Raw genomic sequence first — 26,093 nt, 5'->3', positions numbered from 1 at the left:
TCGTCTTCCTTTCACTTGAACACCCGGACAAGGACATTGCAAGGTCATTCACGGGCCTTGTTTCAATACTGTTGTGTCTCAGGGACTAGGGAGGCCTGAGGAGGGAGGGGGTAAGGATGGCGGTAGGTGGGGTCAGAGCCCACACCACACTTATCTATGGCTGACCTTCCTTCGACCTTCCTTCCGTATGGGGGCAGTTGGTGGAACCATGGGCCAAGCTGGAGGAAACAGTTCAAAGAATCGCAGCAGAGACTGCTTCAGAAACAAAAGATAACGGGAAGATTTATTTCAATTGCAAACCAACTTAACAAATGACTAAATAAGAAAGATTGACTGGCCCTAACTGCCCAGCCCGCCACCTGCTGCAGTCTGCACCCTTCCCCCGCTGGATCTCAGTCCTGCAGATCTGATTGTCTGCCTTCTTCTTCTTCAAAGCTCACATTTCCTGAGAAGAAAAGGGAAACCTGAGTATATGGAAAAAACCACCTGACACAATAAAAGCCACGTCCCTGTCTCCAAGGGGCCCGAGCCAGGGCTGCCCTGCTGGGAGAGCAGGAGTGAGCACTGCATCCAGGACGGGCAGCCCTGCTGGGATCAGGAGGCAGCCGGAGCAGCCTTCTGTGGGAGGGCCCCCTGAGCTCACAGTGGGCCTTCTGCGGCCCCTCCAGGCCCCTGGGCCTGGCCCAAGGACTGCATGGTGGGAGGAGGGTGAGCCCCACGCTCCGCCTGCGTGTGACTCCGGCTTCACGCTCGGGCTCCTCACCCTGGTGCTCCTCTCCCTGGTGCTCCTCACCCTGGTGCTCCTCTCCCTGGTGCTCCCCACCCTCGTGCTCCCCACCCTCGTGCTCCCCACCCTCGTGCTCCTTACCCCGGTGCTCCTCACCCTGGTGCTCCCCACCCTCGTGCTCCCCACCCCCGCACTCCTCACCCTGGTGCTCCCCACCCCCGCGCTCCTCTCCCTGGTGCTCCTCTCCCTGGTGCTCCCCACCCTCGTGCTCCCCACCCTCGTGCTCCCCACCCTCGTGCTCCCCACCCTCGTGCTCCTTACCCCGGTGCTCCTCACCCTGGTGCTCCCCACCCTCGTGCTCCTCTCCCTGGTGCTCCTCTCCCTGGTGCTCCCCACCCCCGTGCTCCTCACCCTGGTGCTCCCCACCCTGGTGCTCCCCACCCCCGCGCTCCTCTCCCTGGTGGTCCTCACCCTGGTGCTCCCCACCCTGGTGCTCCCCACCCCCGCGCTCCTCTCCCTGGTGGTCCTCACCCTGGTGCTCCCCACCCCCGCGCTCCTCTCCCTGGTGCTCCTCAACCTGGTGCTCCCCACCCCCGCGCTCCTCACCCTGGTGCTCCCCACCCTCGTGCTCCTCTCCCTGGTGCTCCTCTCCCTGGTGCTCCTCTCCCTGGTGTTCCCCACCCTCACGCTCCCCACCCCCGCGCTCCTCACCCTGGTGCTCCCCACCCCCGCGCTCCTCTCCCTGGTGCTCCTCAACCTGGTGCTCCCCACCCCCGCGCTCCTCACCCTGGTGCTCCCCACCCTGGTGCTCCCCACCCTCGTGCTCCTCTCCCTGGTGCTCCTCTCCCTGGTGTTCCCCACCCTCGCGCTCCCCACCCCCGCGCTCCTCACCCTGGTGCTCCCCACCCTTGTGCTCTTCACCCTCGCGCTCCCCACCTTGGTGCTCCCCACCCTGGTGCTCCTCACCCTCGTGCTCCCCACCCTCGTGCTCCCCACCCTCGTGCTCCTCACCGTGGTGCTCCCCACCCTGGTGCTCCTCACCCTGGTGCTCCCCACCCTCGTGCTCCCCACCCCCGCGCTCCTCACCCTCGCGCTCTGTACCCTGGTGCTCCTCACCCTGGTGCTCCTTGCTCATCACCCTGGTGTTCCTCTCCCTGGTGCTCCCCACTCTCGCACTCCTCACCCTCGCGCCCCCCACCCTCATGCCCCCCGCCCTTGCGCCCCTCACCCTGGTCCAGGTCGTAGCCGTACTCCCCGGCCTCCTCCGGGTAGATGTCTTGGTCCTCGCCTAACGGCCTCAACGTCTCCATCTCGCCCTCGTAACCCTCGGGCATATCCTGGGCTTCCTCCTCTGATTCTCCCCGGCCTGACACAAAGCAAGGACCAGAAGGTGAGGACAGCGGGAAAAGAAGGTGACCAGTGGCCGGGAAGCTCCCTGGCGTGGCGCTCCCTCCTCCCGAGAGCAGCCCTCCCTCTTCCAGGATCCCGCCACCCAGCTGCAGCCTGAGCCCGGCCCACACAGCACTCCCAGCCCCACTGCAGCAAGTGGCTCTGATGGCCGTCTCCTTCTGAGGGTCTGGATATGAATACTGAGAAAGAGAAACCCTCTGTGCCTTGGGGCTCTTGAGCTGGTTGTGCAAGTCAGTAGAGTCCAACCGTTAATCCCAGAGGGAAGAGAGGGCTGGCGTGACCCGGCTGCGCCTGAGCTTGTCCCATAGACTCACTTTCCAGTTATCGGAACCAGTAATCAGCCAGTGCCGATCCAACTGTTCTCCACTGAGTTGGCTCTCAACCCTAGCAAGTGGGGGGAGTCACCCAGTTAGAGCCCCCCTCACTTTCTGTGGCATGTGGACAACACCCTGGGTGACACTGTGGTGGGGGGAGTGCTGCCTGAATCTTCCTCCAGGAAGGAACTGTCACCAGCACTGTCAGTCACCCGGCCAACATGCACACGCCGTGCGGCCCCTGACGCCTGGGGTCACAGGAACCCCGGGCAGCTGAGGCCTGCACGTCCGTGGGATGCTCCTCCGTCCCCTGGATCCTGTCTTCTCTGCCTCCTCTCCCTGAGGGTAGCTGATCCCAAATGATCACCCTGACAATGTCCTCACACCACACTGGCCCACGGGCCACATCCCAGGGAGCCCACCACACAGGTGAGCAGGACGCGCGGCTCCCACGGACTGGGGCTCCGCACCTTCAATTCCGACCACCTCTTCCTGGCCCGGCCCCTCAGTGGGGGGCTGCTCCTCAGCGAGGGTCGGTGTCCACAGGGCCAAGTCTGTGATTTTGGTAGCTTTCCACTTTGGGACAATAGTTATTAATGTCTCCTCTTCTTCCTCCTCTTCTCCTCTTTCCTGTTTTAAGTACAAAAATGTAAAATTCACCCACACTTATATAACCTTGGTTTGAAACATTAAAAGCCAAGAAAGGAAGGACAGGTTCTGAATCGTTAGAGCCTATTGGTGACCCTGCTCCATGGTCAGACCAACCTCCCGCCACCCCGGCATGAGACGAGAAGGAAGACCAAGCAGTGCTGCTTGCCTTCCAGGCCCCGTGAGCTCCCAGGCCCGGCGTCCCAGCTGTTGGCAGGAGCTAGGGGACAGCCCAGGCTGCAAGTCCCCTCCAACCTCTACGCTGGCTCTGATGTGTTTATATAAACAACAGAAAGAACATCAGCATCAGACAAGCCCCGAGAGTGACAAGAGGGGTAAACATGGAAGTCCTAATGTCAACAATTCTGGGCAATAGCATTCCAGGAAAGCGAAACGAGAGATCAGCATCTCTAAACATGGAGCGTTTTGTAACAACATGCAATTCCGACAATTGTTGGCAGCCCACATATGTCAATTTTGACAAGCATATTTGTCTACTTCTCAGTTCTGTAATTATCACAAAATTTCAAAAAGCTGAGCATCAACCCTATAAATGTGGCAGTCTCACTGTCGCACAGATGGTAATACCTGTGGAAAGAGCAACACTCGTCTTCCTCTGAGTCGCTCAGAAATAAATTACTCTACTTGGATTCAAAGTGTCTGAGTTCCATCACCAGGAAGGGGACACCAGTGCTCCAGGACCGCAGGGCTCAACCTGACCTGCAGCAGAGCCACCGGGAAAGCTCCTTGAAACCCAGACTGCGGACCCACCTGCAGAGTCCACGTACGATTCAGTAGTCTGGGTGGTGGCCTCTAGGCGCATGGACACTGACACTCCTGGTCCAGGGTCCCCACTCTGGGAACCTCCCCAGGGGCAGCGGCCCTCCACGCACCAGCACATCCTCCACCAGGATCCCAAGCTCCTGCCTCCCGCTGCTGGGAGGCCACAGTGGCAACTGCTGCTCATAACTGAGTCCCTCCCAAGGGACAGCCTCCACCAGAAATGCTGCAGAGCAGGGAGCCCCACACCACCGTCCACGGCAGCAGACACCTGCTGCCTGGTCCCTGCTGCCCTTCAGCAAATATCGAGGAACCATCCCAGCTTCAGAGCTCCCCAGGTCACCTGAGAGTTCCTTTCCGCTTCTGCCCAACCTGCTTCCCTCACTCCCTCTCAAAGCACCGACCCCAGAGCACCGATAAAACTTGCATGCACAACCCAGACTCCTGGATTCTGTCTCCTTGGTGTGATGGACTAAATTATTACCTCCATCCCAAAACAAAATTTTCTGTTGTTTAAGTCAGCCGGTTTGTGGTGTTTTGTTAAAGCAGCAAACTAAAACTGGCAAACTAACACACTCAGGAACCTGGTGCGAGGCATACCATTTCAGAGGAAGGAATGGAGGGAGGAGGGAGGGAGGGAAGATCATTTAGAAAGAACCACTAGAAACCATTTAGAAAGAAACACAGGACTTTTGTTAGAAAGCGGAGGGGGGGATTTATCTAAAGTTAGTTAATAACAAAAAAGATCAAAACTTAAAAGCATGTCATTTTCTCCCCAAGAAGGCCAAAGAGGAGCCATGGACAAGTCTGCACCATAGGCACCAGGGGATGGAGAGAAGTGCGGGGCAGCTGCTTGCGGTACTGCGGTCCACCGGAGACCTCCAGCAGTGTGGCCCACATCCACAAGCCCAGTGCTCTGGTCTCTACCACCAAGATCCCCTGGAGGCTTTCTATTCTATGAATTTGTTTCTCAAACTGTGATTCACAGTCTGCTAAACTAATTTAATGACCCGGAGGGGTTGCAACAAAGGTTTTAGATTTGGGGGGCCATTACAGTGTGTAATGGTCAATTCGAATTGTCAACTTGACTGGATTAAGAGATGCCAAGGATGAATAAGATCATGGATGCGTCCGTGAGGGTGTATCTAGGAGTGATTGGCATGTGGGACAGCCAACTGAAATGGAGACCCTCCCTAGGTGTGGGCAGCACCGCCCAATAGGATGGAGGCTTGAATGGAGTAAAAGTTGGAGGAACTAGGGAGCGGAACAGATGCAAGCTCCATTCTTCTTGAACGGGTCCTTGATTGTTGAGGATCCTCTGAGGATATAGGACTCTCCCTTCTTCTCTTCCAAAGGGGACTCGGCCAGTGATTCTCCAGGAGGCTTAGGTTGCAGACAAGTGGCAGCATTGATCCCTCCTGTTCTGGGGCTTCAGCCTCTTGGACTGCGCAGCTACTGGTTCCTCCAGCTCTCCAGCCTGCAGGCGGCCACTGTGGACTGTCCAGCTTCTGGTCACGTGAGCCAGCCTAATAAGTCCCCCTGCTATAATCATCCTTCCTGTTGATCTCTCCCTCTAGAGAGCCCTGACCAGTACATGGCGACTGCATCAGGTGCCTTTTCTGCCTTGGCAGCGTGAAGGCAGCGTAGGCAGTGTCCGTGGGCCAGCGGCTGGGTTCTAGTACCAACAAATCTATTTGCAAAAACAAGAGGTAGGCCCCTCTCCCAGGACTGGGCAGAGGGAAACGGCGCAGCTGCTGTAGGAAGCATCCAGCAGCCCCTCAGAAAGCTAAGCAGCAGGACACCATGCTGCCCTGCGGTGCCCCCCAGGTAACACCCCAAGACTGGAAAAGGCACTCGGACGGGGCCTGGCACACCCGTTCACAGCAGCATCCTTCACGATCGCCACAAGCCAGAAGCCGATGACGACCATCAACAGAAGCATGGATGAGCCCGTCCGACAAGGCAACGAACGTCACTCTGTCACAGAACGGAAGGAGAGTCTGACATTGGCCACAATGCGACTGACCCTGGAGGACAACACTACGTTCTTTGTCAAGTGAATAAGCTGGTCACAGAAGGACAAAGACTGTGTGAGTCCATTTGTATACACTATCTAGAAAGAGCACATTCATGGCACAGAAAGCAGGTTCAGTGCCACTGGGGAAGCGGGAGGGGTGACAGGGTACCATTGCCAGGCGGGCATTTTCCACTGGGACGGCGGACAAGACTCAGAGCATGTCCTTAGTGCCACTGAACTGTAGAAATGGCCAAACGCAGGCAGGTGTGTGGTCCAGCCACATGGCAGGCTGAGGCAGAAGGGTCACTGGAGCAGAAGTCGGAGGCCAGCCAGGACAACACGGTGACATCCTGTCTCAAAAAAATGGTGAGCTGGGGTGTCATCCAGTGGTAGAGCATTTGCCTACAACATCCAAGGCCTTGGGTTCAAATCCCAGCACCGCAAAGAAATAAAATATAAGCAAGTTTTGTTTTACAGATCTATACAAACACATTACACCCACAATTTTATTTTATTTTATTTCGGTACCAGGAATTGACACCAGGGGAGCTACACCACTGAACTATATCCCCTGGCCTTTTTAAACATTTTTATTTTAAGACAGGGTCTCACTAAGTTACTCAGGGCCTAACTTGTAGAGGTTGGCCTCAAACTCACGATCCTCCTGCCTCATCCTCCCTGGTCATTGGGATTACAAGTGTCCCAACGCACCTGGCTAAATCCAGGATTTCATTAAAAGGACAGGAGGTGGGCCAGGCTTGTCCCGTGGACTGTGAGCACTTCAGTTGATTTACCGGCTCCTATGCAGGGGACATGGTCCCCTCACTGGGGGAAGAGGACAGCTAGGCTTTCTGTGTCACGGTCCTTGGCACCCATGGCAGCCTGTTTTACAAGGAGGTCTCAGGGGTGAGCACTGCTTCCTGGTGGTGCTCCCCGAAGAGCAATGGTATGAGGAGCTTGTGTGAATGCCCCTTAGATGTTCTTGACGTTGTTTTTCTCATCACTCTGAAATACGGGCTTCTGATAACTGGTGCCAGGAGGGCCCCCACTTGGCTGTTTCTCCGCACTGCCCCTGGTGGCATGCCTGTGGAATCACAGTAGGACTACAGGCTGATTCTTACCAGTGGGGGCAACATGCTAGATTCACAACCAGGTTCTTTTGGGGGACAGGTGGGAGGTGCCCAACCCCGGGGAGCCTAGCAAATGTACCAAATGTGTCACCATCATGTTGAACAATAAGGCTGATTGCTTTTCCGACTGTGTGTCGTGGCCACATTCAAACATGATTGCAGCTTGCTAGAGAAGCACACGGTGGGACAACACGTCCCACTCCCCTCCACTTCTCCCAGATGCAGATGGCTTGTGGAAGCCACCTTGAATTGAGTGGAGCACCTGGGGTCCCTGAAGAGACCGTGCTCGGGGTGGTGAGGCCTCCGTTTTAGCCTGTCGATTTCTGGTTAGCCAGGACCTGACCCTGGCTGGTGGCTCTTAGCTGCATCAGAGGGGATCCAAAGCAAAACAGCAGGACCCACAGCTAAGAGGAAGGTTTGTGTGAGACCACAGAAGATTCTGGTCACTGAAAGGAGGTGGACAACTACTCTGTAGACCACAGAGGACAGTGGGTTGGTTGGGGGAACCGAGTAGCCATAGCCAGAGAGAGGCACAGGAAGGGCAGCACCCCAGGAGAGGAGTCAGGCCAACAGCAGGTGCTCTGGAGACCACGCAGTCCCTGGCCACTCAGGGGACAGCTAGGAGGGCCTGGCATCCACTAGCCATGGCAGGTTAAGGGGCAAAGATGCCTTCAATTTTAGCATCTGAGAGAGTTTAAGGAGAAAAATGAGAAAGTCAGGTTTGAAAATTATCTGAACACTGAACACAAAAACTGGTTCTGAATTCAGTCAGGATTTAAGCTGGGGCCAGCAGAGGGTAAAGGAAGGACATTCCCTACAGATGATGTCAGGCAGGAGCCCTGAGCAGGGCCAAGCAGAGCCCCTCAGTGAGCAAGGGTGACCTGCCTTCATCTCATGAGCACCTGAAAGTGGTGGAGAAGAGTCAGGGCAACACAGTCCCCATGGGTGATGCAAGTCAATCTGAAATGCCTCAGCCACAGCTGAGAGAGAGGCAGCCCACCTGACCCATAGTTTCACTTTTCACAGTTTCAGTTGCCCACAGTCCACCTGGTCTGAAAACATCACATGGAGCATTCAAGAAATAAACAACTAGTAAGTTTTAAAGTGAACATCCTCCTGAGTAGTGTGATGGAATCTCATGCAACAGTCCTACCCTGCTGCACCTGGGACCAAATTGTCCCTTCGTCCACGGTGTCCAGCCTGTATATGCTACCTACCCATCACTCACTCAGTAGCTGTCTAGATGACCCAATTGTCCATCACGGTCTCACAGTGTTCAAGTGACTCTTACTTTTACTTAAAAATGGCCCCAAATCACAGAAATATCCAAATGCTGGCAATTTGGATAGGTTTAAGAAAAACTGCGAAGTGCTTCATTTAAGGGAAAAAGTTCTCAATAAGAAAAGAAAAAAATAATATGTTAAGGTCACTGAGACTGTAGTACAACAAGGTATGCGTGAGGCAACATCCACATAACTGTATACAGACTCATGTCATGCTTGCTACATTTCATTTCTGGCCATGCTAACCTCTTGCTTTATAAATAAAACTTCAGGGTAACCGTGTACATCCAGGTAAAAGTTCAGTGTATACAAACTCCACACCATCCATAGTTTCAGGTATTCACTGGGGGGCATGGATCAGAGCCCCCCAGACGGGAGACACCACTGCACCGGTGTGGCGGTTGACACCAAGAATTCGGTTCTCCAGCTCTCTTCAAGAAAGAAAATATGTGGATATGGGAGAGTGTGCTTACAATCTATTTTTAGATCGTTAGGAAAGGGTACATAGGAACTTCAGAGAAAACAAAATCACAATTCAACACTTTTTTCCAGGCTCAATCTCTTTTGAAAAATTCAGAACTTCTCACAGTGAGAATGATATCAGTAAATAAGCAAGTCCAAGGCTCAAAACTAGCACCATGGTCAGGAAATTTCACTAAGTTGCCAATTAGGCACAGGCACCACTCAGACATTAATGACAGGAATGAAACCATCACCCCCAACACACACCCGTACCTAGAGGCCTCATGATGGTGATATTATCTGGCTCATTTTAATGTTCACCAGGGAACATCAATTTAGTATTGATATCAATGCTAAATACTGGAAAGGAAAGAAAAAATCATTTACCAACCAGGCTTTAAAAGATTCAAGGTGCACACCCAACACATGAACAAATACCAGACAAATTGTGGTGGCACTGGTGACAGATTTTCGTTGTCCTTCTGGTACCTAACACTGTCCAGAACTCTCCAACTCAGGACTAGCTGGTTCCTCTTCACAAAACCCAGGTCCGGACTTGCACAACTGTGAAATGACGCTCAGCACTCCTAGTGGCTGAGTCCCACCCGAGCTCACGCAGACCAAGAAGAGCTGGCACAGCGCCCCTCACAAATCACCCTGACCAGCAGGGTCCGCGTCACTGCCCAGCCCTCCCTCTGAGCACGCCGACGACAGCCACACTTCCACTCACCGTGTCTGTCAGACGATACTCGCCATGCTGCTCACAGCCGATGTCAAACACGTACTTTCCGGGGCCGACAGGCTACGAGCAAAGAGAACCCCAAAGCACATCACTCTCGAGGCATGACACCCAGCACAGAGCCCACCCCACACCACGTCCCCGGGCCAGTCCAGCAGGATTGCCACGTATGTGTCCTGTCTAGTAATTGTGTAAAACTTCAGCCACATTTTACTAGTTTATAAAAGTTGCCCTATTCGTACCTACAGTTTGATGAGCCTGACCCACAGGCAAACTCCCGAGAGGGCCGCTGCCCACGTGCTGACACCTCCTCTGTGACCCCATTGCTAGTAGACAGGGTCATTTAAAACACTACGACACTGCAATGTGACTCCATCCGTGCCCTAGAAAGACCTCCCGCCACAGGGCCAGCCATCAGCCTGGCTGTCCTCCACCTGAGGGAGGGAACCCCCTTGGCTCGGTGACCACTGCTGACACCTGCTGTGCCAGGGTCTTCCTCTGACACAGGGAGGACAGCAAGCCCGCTCTGAGATGCATCCTTAGGCACATCTCCAGAAGTGAATTCCCGGACTAAAACATTCATGTGTTCTAACCAGAATGAGGCTTGAATAATTTTCATTTCTACAGAGTGAGTCTCCAAGTCCTCAAACCCTTATTCTTCCTAAACATTAACATTTTGTTCTATCTTTATGGTTTTTATGTAATAATTGGAAATCTCATAATTCTAAGTTATACCTTTTAGGTTATTAGCAAAGGTATTTAAGATTTTCATGATTTTTAAATTAAGTTTTTGATTGTATAAATGGGTTACCATAATTTCACATAGGTATGTTTTGGGTTATGATCAAATGAGAGTAGTTAACATTTCTATCTCCTCAAACAATCTTTTAAATCCTCGATTAACGTGTAATGATCGTACGTGTTTATGGGGACTGTTTAAATCACATGGAGGAACGTGCTTTATATATTAAAAGTTGTGCATATTCTAACCCCCTTTGTCATTCATCCCCTAAATTTTCTTTTTACTGTTTTCTATTTATAAAGGATTATTCTTATGAATTTAAGTCTACTAAGCTTTTTTAAATGGATCTGATTACTAAAGCCTCTTCCTCGTTCCTGGGAAGCACCCACCTCTGTAGGCTGAGGGAACCCTGAACACCTTCTTTCCCACGTGGTCACCCAGTTGTCCCAGGCCTCTTGCTGATGCCACCCCGTCAATCCCTCATCAATTTGAAATGAAGCCACACCAAGCACTCGAGTGCAGTGTCCCCTGGGACCTGCCTCAGACTCTCTGTGCCTCTTTATATCTCCACGCGGGTCACACTGTTGATACCGCTTGTCAGCAAGGACATGAATGAGCCATTTTCTGAGAAACACAAACCAGCACTAACGCTGTGAAAAATGCTCCAGCTCACTAGTGCCCAGGAGCACCTCTGCCCCTGACAATGGCCAGTGCTGGTGAGCAGGTGCGTGCTCCTGCTGCTGGAACTACCGCCTGTGGCCGGTCGGCAGAACCACTGTGGTGTGAACGCTCAGACAGCCTCCATGCTCTATGGCCCAACCTACCTAAACCCTCCCAGCAAGGCAGGGCTATGATCCGTCAGTTTAAATAGCTCCCTTGCAATTCTAGGGTCCTGTGACACCTCTATCTATAGAACAGGTGTGTGCAGGTGAGCCAAGGGAGGAGGAGGCCTTTACAGACAAAATTGCTAATAAAAGTAGAAACAGAGACAACAGCAGATTGGTCATTCCAGCACCACCTCCCTGGTAAAGGTGAGAGCAGAGGGGCCTTCCTTGCCGGTCATGCAGAAATGGCTGGGGTTTGACTCCACCCTCCCTTCCCAGGTCCCCAAGTGCCACTTGTGACCTTAAGGTCTCCTAACTGGAGGACAAAGCCTGCATTTTTACTCCAGTTTCTCAGATCAGCCTCATCTAGCTTACTGATTCTTCCAAATCAATGCTTAGGGCACAAATGACGTGCAAAGGACAAGTGGACTTTCAGAGCCTGAGGGGAACCCACTCCATTAGCCAAAGGCCCCGGCGTCAACTCCAGCCCATCCACTTGCTCAGCAAATGCTCTCGTCAGGGAGTTTCTACTCTGGATCTGGTCGAATGCCCAAGTGGCAGGTTCTGAGCTCCTCAGGGTTCCTTCGCACCCTGTGAGAGCCAGCTCTCTGCGAGCAGAAACGGCCAAACAGGAGGCCTCCAGAGCCAGGCAGGCACTCTGGCCAGCCTGCAACCCCCCCGCCCCGCCCTGGGGGTGGTCTGGCCTGCAGCAGGAGAAGGCAGCTCAGGGGTCTTGCTCCCCAGAGCTGCCTCCCAGGGGAGACAGAGCCAAAGCATCCACAGACTGAATCCAGGAAATAAAGACTGGATGCCTGACCTACCAGGAAGCAGGGACACATAGAACCAGAGGGTAGGACGTCGTGTCATAAAGACACACAGGGCTCTGCTGGAGGATGAGGGGACAGCTACTGAGGCAGAGAAGCAGGCCAGTGTCCCCCCGCCCCGCCCACCCCCTGCCCTCTGGGCGTCAGCGGGCTGGAGACACAGCGGTCCACCCCGTGTTTTCATATTTTCCATTCCATCCCACTTGCAGGGCTAGGGAAGGGGCGACTGCCCAGCTCATCATCAGCTCTCCCTTCCCACAGACTCACGTTTTTGTTCATGAACTTGCCCTGGTACCTGTGGTTCAGGTGAACCAGCTCGGCCGCGCCCTCCTGCTGTCCATTCACCCAGGTGCCGACGTACTTACTGCCCGTGTCTGCGTAGAAGTAGGTGCCTTGCCCGTGCCTGGTTAAGACAAGGGCCCAGTGCATCACCTCACCTCCTGAAAGAACTTCCGGGGTCAGGGCTGACCGTGAAATCACAGACGGCCTAGATGGAGGCCAGCTCACAAGCCATTTGGGTCCAAACAGAGGAAGCTTGGGGTTCCGCACCTCCCACGGGCCATTAAGATACACACTTGGAAGTGGACTTTGGTCACGACTTTGCTGACAAACCCTAGCAACTGAACACATCTGTCACTGTGTTCCTATTCCAGAATAAGCCCTAAGGCCGAGGGCAGACCAACCTTTGGTGAGCGAACCAGTCCCCGGTGTAGGTGTCATTATTCACGTAGTAGTACACACCATGGCCATGCCTCTGGTCGTCCGCCCACTCCCCTGCAAGGGACAACACAAAAGCAGGCCCAGGTGAGAAGCAGGGAGTGATGCCCTGAGCCACGGGCTCAGGAAATTCCACAGAAGAGAGAGTTTGAACCCCAGGGGTGAAGGCCTCAGGGCTCCTCTGACTTCCTCTGAGCCCCTCTCCCTGCGCCGCTGGCATGTGGTGGCTGAGCCTTTTGGAGAGCAGCTAAGAGAGAGCTGGGTTGGGTTCCCTCGGCAGGTCTGCTGCAGTGTGTGCCCGTGGGCCACAGTCACCCCCGGCACCTACAGGCAGGGGCATGGCGAGATCCAGCCAAGCTTGTCTGGCCTGCTGCCGGAGATCCTGATGCCACGCTCCGTTCTGTGCCCTCGGCATCCAGCGGCAAGTCGGTCGAGCTCAGGGGTCTAGCCTCGGCACTCACCAGCTTCCCTCCTCCACCCACCGAGCCTCCAGGCTCAGAGAGTCCTCTGCGCCCCCTTCCCTGGCCTGCTGGCCTTGCCCACTCACCTCCACACTGGCCTTCCTAATTACCTGAAGACTGGATGGGAAATGGGAAATTGGCGACGGCATCGCAGGCTCACCACCCAGGACCAGAGCAAAGAGTGTCCACTAAAGCCTGCGCTGGAAAAGTGAGAAGGCCTGTGGCTCCCACGGTCACCTCCCCAGGGGTGGGGGGGCGGGGGGCTTAGTGTCAGCATGTGCCTAGCATGCACCAGGCCCTGGGTTCAGCCCCCAGCACTGTGAGAACAGAAAAAGAAAAGACTGACCTATCACCAATAACAAAGCATTAAGCTGAACAGAGCTTTCCTAGACTATGAGAACTCAGCAGCTAGGTCTGAGAAATATGTTCATCAATGAGAAAAGATGAAATCAGCCTTCTATGATCTCTATGAAAATATTACAAAATTGTTTTCTTATGGAGAGGTATTCAGAAAGTATTAGATAACCATGGTGGGAAAACTGGTCTCGAAGTGTGTCAGACACTAATTCATAAAAATTACTGGCAGGAAGCCCTGGGTTCGATTCCCAGTACCATAAAAACAATTAAAAACCTCAGTTACCCTTGGACTGTGTTGTGGTGGTATTTTTAAATGTTCGACGTATCCTTATTTCTCATTAGCAGTAGAAATTCACTTCTGTACCAACTTTACATCCTTTTTCTTAAGGTAATGAGGGCCCCCAAACTTGGATAAGCTCCTGGCTGGCAGGAACGCTGGACACACACCCACGTGGAAGTAAGAGCCCAGGGTGTGCCCAGAAGATGCCAGTCACCCACAAGGTGTGTTTCCAGGAATGACCCGAAGTCTGTCCACAGAAGGCACTGCTACACGTTCTTCAATCCCTTTACAATTCGTCCAGCAACAACAGTGTCCTGAGTACTTTCTGAAGAACATGTTCTGATGACACTGTCTTGGAGGAGTGTACACCAGCTTGGGGACAGAGGCTGGCCTGTGTGCCATCCATAGAAGGCGGACAGCAGCAGAGCCCACCGCCTGAAAAACAGCTCAGAAAAGGGTGGGCTTACCAAGGCCAGGCTCCCAGATGTGATGTGAGGGCAGGTTCCCAGATGAGCAAAGGGGGGCAGAGTCAGACATATAAGAAATCCGCGAAACAACACATTAGGTACCTGAGGTAGCCATGAGGACATACAGCATGTGCAGATGTCCCAGAGGAGCGGCCTGCATCTTAAGGGACAATAATGTGCCTGGATTTGCAGCATCGACCGATTTCTGTGGTGGCGATAGTCCTGCTGTGGCCAATTTCAAGCTACATATAGAAGTGCAGAATTGGCTTCTGTGAGCCATTGGGAGCTGGCTCCACACACCCCTGGGGAAGACACCTCAGCTGGAACAGTTACATCATTTGGTTTCTTCCCAGCAAAAGACTGGGACAAAACGACTACATCTCCCTTCTCTTGAGCATGTGAGCTGGGATCCAGGGTAGCGCCATAAGAAAAAAGTACTACATATTTTGCACACATTTTTAAGAAGTTAAAGAGGCCAATTAAATTATAAAAGACACTAAATTTTATGCCAGTGGGGTCTGATGAATAAAATTTTTTTAAGTCCTATTCAAAGTCAGAGACTCTACCCAGAGCAATGAGCCCTATACAGTTGAGCAGGCAGTTTGGAGAAAGGTCACCTGCTGGGGCGTCTTGAGTGGCCATGAGCCAAGTGAACGACATTCAGAAACTTCATTAATACTGCTTTAATTATGCATTTCACTCTTTTCAAAGTCCTCCTTTCACTGACCCTCTACTTCCTCATCATTCTGGATCTGGCAACAGAAGTTTTATAATTATATTTCTCTTCAGGAGTAGCCCCTACAGTTGGTTGGCTGGTTGGGGTTGGGCCTTCCTCTGGGAGAGCAGGGGGTCAGATGCCAACCCCGCCATTGTCACCAGGCTCCCAGTCTGGCATTCTGGGGATTAGAGACTATTTAAAAAGAAAAGCTCCCACACGAAGCTCTCCTGTCCTCTGAGATGCTGGAAAGCCAGATCCCAACACTGCAGGCCCAGCCAGACAGAGAAGGAACTAGCATTTACGCAGCATCAGCATGCCAGACACGGGCTGGCCTCGGGCACTTGGTATATGCAGAAACCAACGTGGCCTGCCAGACGCAGAGACCACGTGCATTGCCCAAGTCGCAGTGGAGCCCCAGAGAGAATGGAACTCCGGCACATCCAGTTCCAATGCCACGACTCTCCTCTGCAAGTCCCCTCTCCTGGAGTCCAGGCTCACTGCCCCTCAGAGCTTCCAGCCAGGCCACCAGGAAGCCATCGCGGCGCGTGTCTCTCCAGTTTCACTGTGAAACTGCACTTTCTTCAGTTCTGTTTGGCAGGCAACAAGACAGCATGCAGTAGTGACGCCCCTTCCTCTTTCAAGCCTCACAGGTTGAACCGGCCTTATCCCCAAACTCCAAAATGGACAGAGGTGGTCCAAGGGCCTCTCTGACGTGTGGTATCCGTCCACCCCTGCAATCTCATCTCCCACCACCCCTGGGCACCTGAGCCCAGGAACACCTCCCAGCTCATCTCCTGCAGCTCTGGATCCGCACACCCTCCTCAGCACCCTCCTCAGACCCGTCTGAGACGCAGGGAGGCCAGTCCTGGGCCTGGCGCTGCATGGTCCTGAGGCTGAGCACACTGCCCTGCAGGTAGCCATCCTGCCATTAGATGGCAGTTAACCCAAGTACACTGCATGGATCATTCCGTCACAGTTAGACTTGGTGATTAGAAGATCTTTGACTTACTGAGCCCACAATATCACAACTTCTGACTTGAGATTCCATTACTGTCTTCGTGAAATGAGACACTTATTTAAGCTTTAGTCAGAGAAGAAATCTCTGGGCAGTGACTATACCTCATGCCCCTAGGTTATGAGACCATCTGGACCCTTCCATTCTCACCCTGTGTACCTCTTCATCTGACGATTTATCTGTCTCCTTTGGAATAACCTTTATAATAACCCAGTAACAGTAAAGTTTTTCCATGAATTCTGTGAGCCATTAAATCAAATCACCAAATATGAGGAAGGGGGTCACCTTTGAAGTGGACAGAAGAGTGGGTCGCCTGGCATCTGAATAGGAAGCAGCCTGTGGGGCTGCGGGTGACACTAACTCACTCTGGGCAGTCAGTGCCAGCATTGGGCGGAACCCCGGGAGCCCAGCTGTCAGAAGAGCTGAAGACGGCTTGGGCTTGGTGTGGAAACCCATGCACTTGGTGTCCTGAGTCATATGAGTTTTCCTTTAGTTGGTTAATCTCCATATTAAAAGTTCCTGCAAAGGCTTATTCTGAGTATTTTTTTATTTACTGTTTATGTTGTCTGAATTGTATCAGCATTCACACTAAAATTAAGAGACAAGATTGAGATTGGGCTCATAAGGAATTGGAAAGAATTAAATTAAGCCCTAAAGTGTTTAAAGTTCATTTAAAAAGCAGATGGTGCTCATGCTGGAGCAGGCTTCTAAGATTTAGGAAACAACCCAACACAAACTCTACCTCTAATGGGGCAGGCACATACCCTCTCCAGCTTGGTCTCAGAACCGACAGCATCCCCTTTCTATAATCACCACTTTTCCTTGCTTTATCTAGGACAGGACAGGTATGGTTTGGATAAGTGTCCCCAAAGGCCAGGTGTTGAAGGCGTGGCCCCTGGCCTGTGGCACTATTGGGAGGTGGTGGGACCTTTAAGAGTGGGGCCTAGTGGAAGGAAGTTAGGTCACAGCAGCGTGCCCTTGAAGGGGACATTGGCACCCAGTCCCTGCCTGTCTCCCTTCACCTCCTGGCTGCCATGAGGTAAGAGATTTGCTTCACTGATCACTCCACCATGATTCACAGCCTCAGCACAAACTCAAAAGCAATGTGTCCAAATGACCATGGACTAAAACCACGAGCCAAAAGAAAGCCTTCCTCCTTTTCCAATGATGGTCTCAGGATTGTGTCAGGGTGACAGAGAGCTACCCACACAAGAGCATAGCTGCACGTGAAGGACACAGTGCCTCAATAAGAAGTGATGCTGTCACCTCGTCATGTCGTGGTCTTTGCCAATGGTCACTGGGCAGAGCTCGGTGTGCTCCCATGTGCTAATGCCGTCCTCAGGCTGCAGGCCAGGAGGCCAAGGCAGGAAAGACAAAGCCACCATGCAACATCACCTGTCATCACCACACTCCAAGGTTGGGATCTTTTGGAAATCTGATGACAAGCAGATAACTTTATCCAGGGGGAAGGGACAGAACACAGAATTTTGCATTCAGTTCCCAAAGGTTCACAGCCTACTCCCCACCTGCTCTCTGCCAGGTCTGCGATATGACTGTTGCAATCACACTAGAGGATGTGGTGCAGAGGGGCAGCAATGAGGTCCCTAGAAATAAGGTGGCACAGTCATCTGTGACATAATGTCAGCATGTGAGGAATGTTGGCAGACAGGAGCTCCACTTAGCAGACAGCCCCCTCGCTGAAGGGAACCATGGGGTCTGAAGAAACCCTGTGTCCATCAGAAGAGAGGCTGTCAGGAATGGAAAACAGCAAGGACTTCAGGGGACGAATGCTACAGAGCACCTGGAGCCATGGAGCCCTGTGACACCTGTGGCCTGTGCTCCCAGTCCCCAGGCCTCAGAAGGGCGTGGGCTGGCAACAGGGAGAGTCCAATTTCCACTGTAGGTTCACTAGTTAGTCCGTCGGTTAGTTACAAGGTTTCTGACTGCTGTGCCAACCCTGTGAAAATAGGAACACTATTTGTGTTTACTGACTGATAATATGAAGAACAGTAGGCTTTCTGTATACTACAGTACCCATAGATGAGTTCAAAGACAGAAGTAAAAAGGCAAAACTAAGAACCTCTGCAAACCAGAATGTGATTGTGATAACATTTACCTTCGTATCTGGACCCATCAGGATATATAAACGTGCCTTGACCATGCTTTTTATTTTTAATATATTCTCCCATGTATCGGGCACCATTTTTAAATTTGTAGATCCCCTGAAATACATCAATTGCATAATTGATATCATTCCTGAATTTCATATTCACTAATAATCAGTAGGGAAAACCACCCGCCTAAGTCACTGATTCTGACCTGGCCATGTCTTTTACCAAATTCATAGTTCCCCTCATAGGTGTCACCATTGGGCAGTCTCGCCTTCCCGTGTCCATGCCGTTCACCTGCCTCATTCCGATCCCCTTCATATTCCTGGGTAAAAGAAATTAAGAGAATTACAGGTAACATTCATTACATGCTAACTACGTGCCAAGCATTTTGTACATATTGTGCCAATGAATCCTCCCAAACCTCGGCATATATTCAGTTACTCCATCATGCAGGTGATGCAGGTGACCAAGCCTGCTGTGAAACAGCACTGGTCCAGGGCCACACAGCTGGGGCATCAGTGCGTGTGGGAGTCTCACTTCCCCCGACACGGGGGCTTGCAGTATGTTGTGCTGATCAACCAGTGTGTGCAGAGTGCTAATGTGCTCTGCTCTTTATGGGAATATGCTTCTGCAGTAGCACAGGCAGCTGGAGCAGGTCTGCAGCTGCAGACACCTCCCTCTTCACATCACCCAATAATCCAGCACTAAAAAAGCAAACGTCCCAAGAGAAGTCAACCTTCCTTCAAATGGCACCTAGAGTATCTGTAACCTGAAGAGAACTTTGCCCTGCAAGGAAATTCTGACAGCAGGGAGAAGGGTGGGAGGGTGCTGGGAGTACAGGGGGCTTTACCTACTGTGTTCTAACTCAGCAAAGTCTATCTGCTTTTCAAACTCCTTATCACAAGACTAAGAGTCAAACACTCATAGCCTAAGTTGAAATAATTGGGTAGCTGTCTAAAAGTAAATTGGGCTGGAGGCGTAGTGTAGTGGTAGAGTGCTTGCCTAGTGTGCATGAGGCTGTGGGTTTGATCTCCAGCACCAAAAACAAAAGGTATTATGTGCCTGTAATCCCAGCAGCTACAGGTGCATAGGTAGGAAGATGCCGGACCCTGTCTCAACAAAAATGAATAAATAAATAAACACAAGCTTGTAATTCCCCTATTTTTCCTATCCTTCATAAAATAAACATTCCATAACACTTACTACATGGGTGGGGAGTGCATATAATGACATGGTGGAAGCAGTATAACTTAGCCTGGGAAGCTGACAGCATCATCTGCAGAACTTAAATATAAACTGTAATATTTATTTAAAAATTAAAAAATAAAAAATCTTTAAAGCCATGGAATTGGCTTTTGTCTCGATGTGCTTCAGGTACAGACATAGGACAATGAAGACTTCAGAGACACGCCACCCCCTGATTCTCGACCTTTTCTAGTAGTGCTTAGCCCAGAATTTCTTGCCAAAAATAAAAATTTGTGACCTTATATATTTGTTTCAGGATTAGTCTCCATCAAAACATACAAAGGCCCATCTCCCCTCCAAGGCCTCCTACTACACCCAATACTGAGTTGCTAAGTGGCTCATCAAGAGAAATTCTCTAAGGTGACCCCAAATACAATCTAAACTTCAAAATCATGGACACGGAATGGTTACAGATACAAATCAATAGAGCCATTTGAGGATACAAACGAGAGAGCTTTCTAGACAGGAATTGTAGGTTGGATCTTCCCAGAAGCACACCTTGAATAAGTTACTTTTTTTAAGTGCTTGCACCAGAAACCTAAGGCAGAGTAGGGAGAATAGACAGGAGAGAGGAAGCAGCTAAGCAAGAAAGGAATTTCAGGTAAAGTATCAGCCTCAAACTCATGGCACAGAGGACTCTGGAGCCGGGATTTCACTGCAGCTTGTTCTGCCTGTTGCACTAGCTAGTGGGGGTGTGAATCCCAGGCACTGGTTCTTCAAACTGGCCAGGTGGCTCCAGGCATAGAAGTGCTAGCTTTGAGCAGCAAGTGAGGCAGAAGCTGGGACATTGGTGCCCAGAGCTGGGAAAAAAAAAAAAAAAATAGTGTGAGCAGGCACCAGTAGCATTACAGAAGAGGTGCTAGATTTCTTCGTTGATTCTGGAACTCTTAACTCTGTATTGCACAGACATAGAAGCCAAGGTTCCCAATCTGGCAGCAGAGAGGGGTCTTTCCCTGACTTAGGGAAGAACAATGTGCCCACACAAGCCCAAGCCCAAGCCACATCAGTGGACCTGTATACCTTACCTCCTCTCTGCCTGCCTAAATGAGAGAATAATTCCAACGACCCTGCTCAGGGCAGAGGAAACGGGAAAGTAAGGGCCTGCGTGGTGATGTCTCTGGCCCCTCCTGAGCGCAGGGCCTCTCAGCACCTCTTGGAGGCTGCCAGGAAGCAGCGTTCCTCCACTCACGTCACCCCTGCGGGGTCAAAGCTCAGTTAAGAGAAATGACTTATTCAAGGGCGACACCGCAGCTTGGGATGATCCGGTCATCTAAGGACATGCCTCCACTGTGGTTAACACAAGGAGAAGGAAATTCCAAAGCCCCGGGCCTGGAAATCTTCGCCTTTAATGGGAGGCGGGATGGGAGTGGGGAGCGCGAGGGGAGGTGGAAACCAGACGTCACGGCGCTTCACCTCTCGCCGTCCGGGACGCAGCGCCGCCCGGGAGGCCCGCGAGGTCGTGCCGCCGGTTGGGGCTGCGGCTCGGCGCTGCTGTCGCCCGCCTGGGCTGCGGCGCCCGACCCCGGAGGCCCCGCCACCGCGCACTCGGAAGCCCTTCCTGCCGGAGCTCACCCCAATGTCGTTCTCTCCCTCCTCCTCCAGCTCCTCGGAGCCCAGGTCCGACATGGCCTCGACTCAGCCGGGATCCCCACCGCCACGTCGCTAGCCAGCAGGTACCCGCCACCCTCACTGGCGCGTCCGGCGTCGCCATGGAGACGCGCCCCCCACGCTCCCCCAGGCCGGGGAGGGGCGGGGCGAGAGTTGAGGGGAGGAGCCGGGGCAGCCTGCGTGCCACCCTAGCAACGGGAGGGCGCCTCGGCCAATCGCCGCCCACGAGGGGTGGGGCGGTGCCCAAGGGGCCGAGGGGCCTGGCGGGCGCGCGGCAGCCGGGAAACCGCCCTAGCAACGGGAGGGCGCCTCCACCAATTGCCACCCGCGAAGAGGAAGGGGCGTGGCGGGGGCGTGGCGGAAGGCGCGGGGTGGAGCCTCGAGCGACCCTGGCGTTGTCCTAGCAACGCGGAGGCGCCGGCACCAATCGCTTCCCGGGAAGAGGAAGGGGGCGGGTCCTGGGCGAGCCTGGTACCCGGGCGTCTCACCTGGTCTCAGTGTACCTGGCCCCGGAATTTAGGCTGCTGTCCTTGCAAGGATTCACCTGGGAGCTGGGCCCCCAGGAGGAAGGGCTCCCGGGCACTTTCCAGCTCTCGAGCTACCTCACCTCGCGGCCTCTGTGTCTTCCCTGGGATGCCGCCTCCTTCTTACCTTTCCAAGCTCTTCTGCCCCTTCGGTGTTCGTGGTCCCCAAAGATGTGTGCGCCACGGTCTTCTTCTCTGGTTTGTAAACGCCTCCTCCCCTCTGGAGGCCTGTTCTGGCCTCAGCAGCTGCGCCTCCACACTGACATCCACCGGTTGAACACCCCTCCCCAACCCCGCGATCAGCCCACTCCTGGCCACTCTCAGGTGTCCTACACCCAGCTCCATTCCCGTCCTCTGGCTGCCGGCACCTCCACTCACACAGCCACCTGATACACTCAGCCGCCAAGGTCCCTGGATCTCCTTCCTCTGCTGTCACCCAGACTCAGGCCTCCCTACTCTCCCACCAAGCCAGTCTCTCTGCCTCCTGTCTCTGGTCTCTTACCGGCTTCACACGCCTCCTGTGCTCAAAACCCAAGTACAGACAGTCTCACTCTCAAGCACTCCATCTCTCCAAGTCCCCAACCTCCCCTCTCTGCACTTGCTGCTTGCTGCAGATAAACCAAACAGCATGTTCCCAAAGTACCTCCAATCTCCAGCCTCGATGCCTGTTTGCCTGTGCCGCACCCTCTCCCTGGAATGCCGCCTTCTCCCCATTCGACCTGGCAGAACTCACATCCATTCTTCACAGGCTAAGGAGCTACTTCCCCAAAGAAGCTCCAGACTCATTATGAGAGGACCCTGAAGGAGGGAGAGGGGAATAAGGCTTGGAGGAGGAATGATCTTCAACCCCATCCATCCATTGTAAAGGTCTGAGAGTGACAAAATTTAAAATTTAAGTGGCAATTTTTAAATAATACTTAATTGGTAAGTAAAAATGCTATGTATGCAAGGTATACACAGAATGATTTGATATACATAACACACATGTGTACTGAATACCACAGATTAGCACATCCATTACCATGCACAGTAACTGTTTGTGTTTAAGTGTGTATATGGAGCGATGAGGGCATTTAAAGTCTGCTCTGTTCTCAAATTTCAAGTAAACAAATGCATCATCATTAACCACAGTCACTATTCTGTACATTAGATACCCAGAGCATATTCATTTTATGGCTGAAAGTTTATACTTTTGACATCTCCACATTTTCCCCATGCCCCAGCTCCTGGCAACAACCATTCTCTCTGCTTCTGTAAGTTTGACTCTTTCTACATTCTAAAATGCTATGGTTTGAATGTCTTCAAAATTCAGGTGTTGCCAATGTGACAGTGTGTTGGTCAGCTTTCTGTCTCTGTGACACAGTGCCTGAGATAGTCAACTTAATTGACTCAGTTTCAGAGGTTTCAGTCTGTGGTCAGTTGGCTCATTGCTTTTGGGCCTGTGGCATAGTACATCATGGCAGGAGTGCATGACAGAGGAAAATGCTCACCTCGGGGCAGCGGGAGAGGAGGGAGAGAGGAAAGGGCCAGGGACACGATATTTCTTTCAAGGACATTGCAGGCCCTACATCTTAAAGGTTATACAACCTCCCAAAAGCATCAGGCTGGTGACAGATCCTTTAACACAGGGAGGTTGGGAGCAGTTTAAATAGCAGCAGATAGTACTGGGTGGTGATCAGGCCCCAGTGGCCTTTCCTCAGGAGCAGGATTCAGGCCCATACCCAGGAGGCTTCTCACAGAGTCCCGCTGGCTTGCCCCCCTGCCCTTCTGCATCTGTCCCCTTTGTCCCTGTCCATTCCCATGTGAGGACCCAGAAAGAAGGCCCTCACTGGAGGGCGTGGCTTTGAGCTTGGACTTCCTACCTTCAGGACTGACAGAAAATACATGTCTGTTCTTTACATGTTTCCCAGCATTTTGCTACAGCAGCACAAGGCACTAGCACACATAAAAGCGAGATCATTGTCTTTCTGTTTCTGGATTATTTCACTTAACATCATGTCCAACAGCTGCATTCAGGGATTTTTTTTTTTGTACCAGGGATTGAACTCAGGGGCACTCAACCACTGGGCCACATCCCCAGCCCTATTTTGTATTTTATTTAGAGACAGGGTCTCACTGAGTTGTTTATCACCTTGTTTTTGCTGAGGCTGGCTTTGATCTAGCAATCCTCCTGCCTCAGCCTCCCAAGCAGCTGGGATTACAGGTGTGCACCACCGTTCCCAGCAGGATTTTCTTTTTTATGGCTAAATAATATGCATATAGTCATCAATTGCTGGACCCTTTGGTTGTTTATCTCAGCTATTGTAAACAGGGTTGCAGCTGACATGAAAGCAGACATCACTTTGGCATACTGACTTCAGTTCCTTTGGATATATGCCTGGAAGCGAGATGCTATGTTGCATGAAAGTTCTGTTCTAATCTTTGGAGGAGCGTCTACATGGCTTTCCATGGTGAATTCATTGTGGCAGTATGTATTAATGCTGCAGTCTACTTTTAATTTTTATTCTAAGTATTTGCTCCCTTCTCACTGCAGCTCCTATTGGTCCTTCAGGTGGATGTGCTGGCCGTGCCTCGTGTACTTTAGCCCACATCTATCACAGGCATCCCGCTCTGGCTTCGGTGATAGACGTCCATGTGGTTGTCTGGTTTCCAGAACCTAAGGAGCCAAGCTGCCGTCCTCATCTCCCCCATGGCACTCAGAAGTGCAGAGCAAGTGCTCAGCCACGGCCACAATACCTGTCCACGGGGCCTTTAGATCTCTGCTCAGATAGAAATATGGGAAGGATCCCAGGTTTTTGCTTTCCGACTGAGCTACATTCCCAGCTCTTTTTATTAATTTATTAATTTATTTTTATTTTGAGACAGAGTCTCACCAATTTGCTTAGGGCCTCAATAAGTTGCTGAGGCTCGTCTTGAACTTGACATCCTCCTACCTCAGCCTTCCGAGTTGCAGGGATTACCAGTGTGTGCCACTGTGCCCAGCTATGTTAATTTTTATGCCAATGTTCATTAGCACTAATGTACTTAAGGGTAAGCAGACACTGAAGTTTCTAGAAATATATGGACATGTGGATTCTTAGATGCAAGTAGGTGTATTAGTTGTCTGGAGATCATAGCTCCAATAAAATTGGCAACCAACAAGGAAGAAGTAACCAGGTACCCACACACACACCTCCCTGAGGTATGCAGGTAAACAATAGGATTTTTTTTATTTGCTTTACTGAGATAGAACCCAGGGCTTCTTGCAGACTAGGCGAGTGCCCCCCTGCTGAGCTGCTCCCTCAGACCTGACGGAAAGGGTATTGAAGCAAATGTCAAGAGAGAGATATAAATCATTTTTCACACAGGAAGTGGGATTATTCAGTAATGCCACAGCCAGTAGGGCAAACAGTGGTGGAAGTCAGCTAGCATGGAGACAAGAAATGGCAGAAACTTGGCATACATATGGCACACTGGGGGACAACCCAAGCACATGCCCATGACACAGTGTCTGGCACAGAGAAAGTGCCCAGCCAACATGTGTTCCAGAATAAATGTTAGACATCATTTTGCAACAGAGCTGTGCTTTATGCAGCACTTGGAAAAGGCAAAGAAAGGAAAGTATATATTTTTTTATTCTTTTTTCCTTCTTGTTTATGATCTTGTTTACTATCATTCTTCTTCAATCATGCTTCGTTTTTCAGGTGCTCTCTTGGGATATCAGTTACTTAACTACATCTGAATATTTATGTGGCTCACAAACCAAGGGGTTATATCAGGAACTCCAAAAGAAATTTCAAAGCCATTTGGGGCAAATTCCACATTAATCCCCAAAGTTAAAAAGCAATGACCAAGACTGTGGTGCCTCGCGGCTGGGCTAGTCCTTCATTTTAAAGTGGACATGGGGGCTGAGGTGTGGCTAAGTGGTAGAGTGCTTACCCAGCATGTCCAGGGCCCTGATCCCCAGCACCACAGAACAAACAAATAGAATGGGCATAATGAATAAAGTTGGTTCTCTCTTGATGTTATGGGGCAGACCGCTCAGAAAACACCAAGCCCATTTTGTCCGAATTGGAGAGTCTTTATTTAGCCAGCCTTTATTTAGCTGCTCCCTGCAGGACCCATAACTGTCTCTGCAAGGAACAGCCCCGAGCCTGAGCATTTCAGGGTATTTAAAAGCAAAAACTGCGTCCAGGTTGGCATAGCAGCAAGCAAGCAAGCAGGGGTACAGAAGCTGAGCTGAGCCGTTAGCGAAATACTGCAGGGGGCACATTGGTATTGCCCACGGGACGTCCACAGTCATAACAGAAGGGAAGTGGATCAAATGACCCTAGCTGAGTGCAAGTTAAAGGATGTTACTAATGTCTAGATAATCAATTTCTGACAGGGTACATGGCCAAGAAAAATGGGAACCAAAAAGAGAACAACTTTACATTGTGTAAGGATTGCCATTTTGTGTTGCCAAACATGTTATGCTAAGCAACTATTGGTAGGTTCAGAGGTCGGGTGTTCCCACGGGAGAAGCGTTTCTTATAAGACAGGGTAAAATGGAGTCTGGTCCATATACCTGGCCTACAGCACTACATACAGCACCTACTACATACAGCACCCCCACTTGGTTCTGCAGTGATGGCCCACCTTCCCTGCCTCAGGATGAGTCGGGTCCCCTGAGAAAAGGGCAGGGAGGAGCCGGCAAACTGAGCCACTGTGC

At 51.8% G+C, this 26,093-nt stretch overlaps 1 protein-coding gene across 2 annotated transcripts; it reads right to left on the bottom strand.

Annotated features, from left to right (window-relative positions):
• Nucleotides 1–256: 256 nt before the first annotated feature.
• Rsph1 (radial spoke head component 1) lies at nt 257–20,931 on the bottom strand. Of its 2 annotated transcripts, none has more exons than XM_027929290.2 (9): nt 20,844–20,931; nt 18,235–18,348; nt 18,032–18,137; nt 12,584–12,674; nt 12,168–12,303; nt 9,502–9,573; nt 2,922–3,081; nt 1,956–2,093; nt 257–445 (listed from the first exon to the last, which is right to left on the bottom strand). In XM_027929290.2, the coding sequence occupies exons 1-9, from the start codon at nt 20,895–20,897 to the stop codon at nt 393–395; spliced, it is 924 nt and encodes a 307-aa protein (XP_027785091.1). In that variant the 5' UTR covers nt 20,898–20,931; the 3' UTR covers nt 257–392. The 2 variants fall into 2 exon arrangements, with proteins under 2 accessions (XP_027785091.1, XP_027785092.1); XM_027929291.2 differs by lacking the exon at nt 257–445 and adding an exon at nt 2,452–2,521 and having other exon boundaries at nt 2,004–2,093.
• Between the last annotated feature and the right edge of the window lie 5,162 nt (nt 20,932–26,093).

The sequence above is a fragment of the Marmota flaviventris genome, chromosome 8 (genome assembly GCF_047511675.1).
Source record: "Marmota flaviventris isolate mMarFla1 chromosome 8, mMarFla1.hap1, whole genome shotgun sequence".
Lineage (NCBI taxonomy): Eukaryota > Metazoa > Chordata > Mammalia > Rodentia > Sciuridae > Marmota > Marmota flaviventris.
This window is presented reverse-complemented; position numbering and strand designations above follow the sequence as displayed.

What these genes read in the sequence shown, in the direction of transcription:
- Rsph1 (XM_027929290.2), bottom strand. Translation starts at nt 20,897, where the DNA reads ATGTCGGACCTGGGCTCCGAGGAGCTGGAGGAGGAGGGAGAGAACGAC. An exon ending in GCAAGTTCATGAACAAAAAC is followed by an intron (nt 9,574 to 12,167) that starts GTGAGTCTGTGG and finishes CTTTGCTCGTAG; the next exon opens with CCTGTCGGCCCCGGAAAGTA. An exon ending in AGAGGTGGTCGGAATTGAAG is followed by an intron (nt 2,094 to 2,921) that starts GTGCGGAGCCCC and finishes GCTTTGTGTCAG; the next exon opens with GCCGGGGAGAATCAGAGGAG.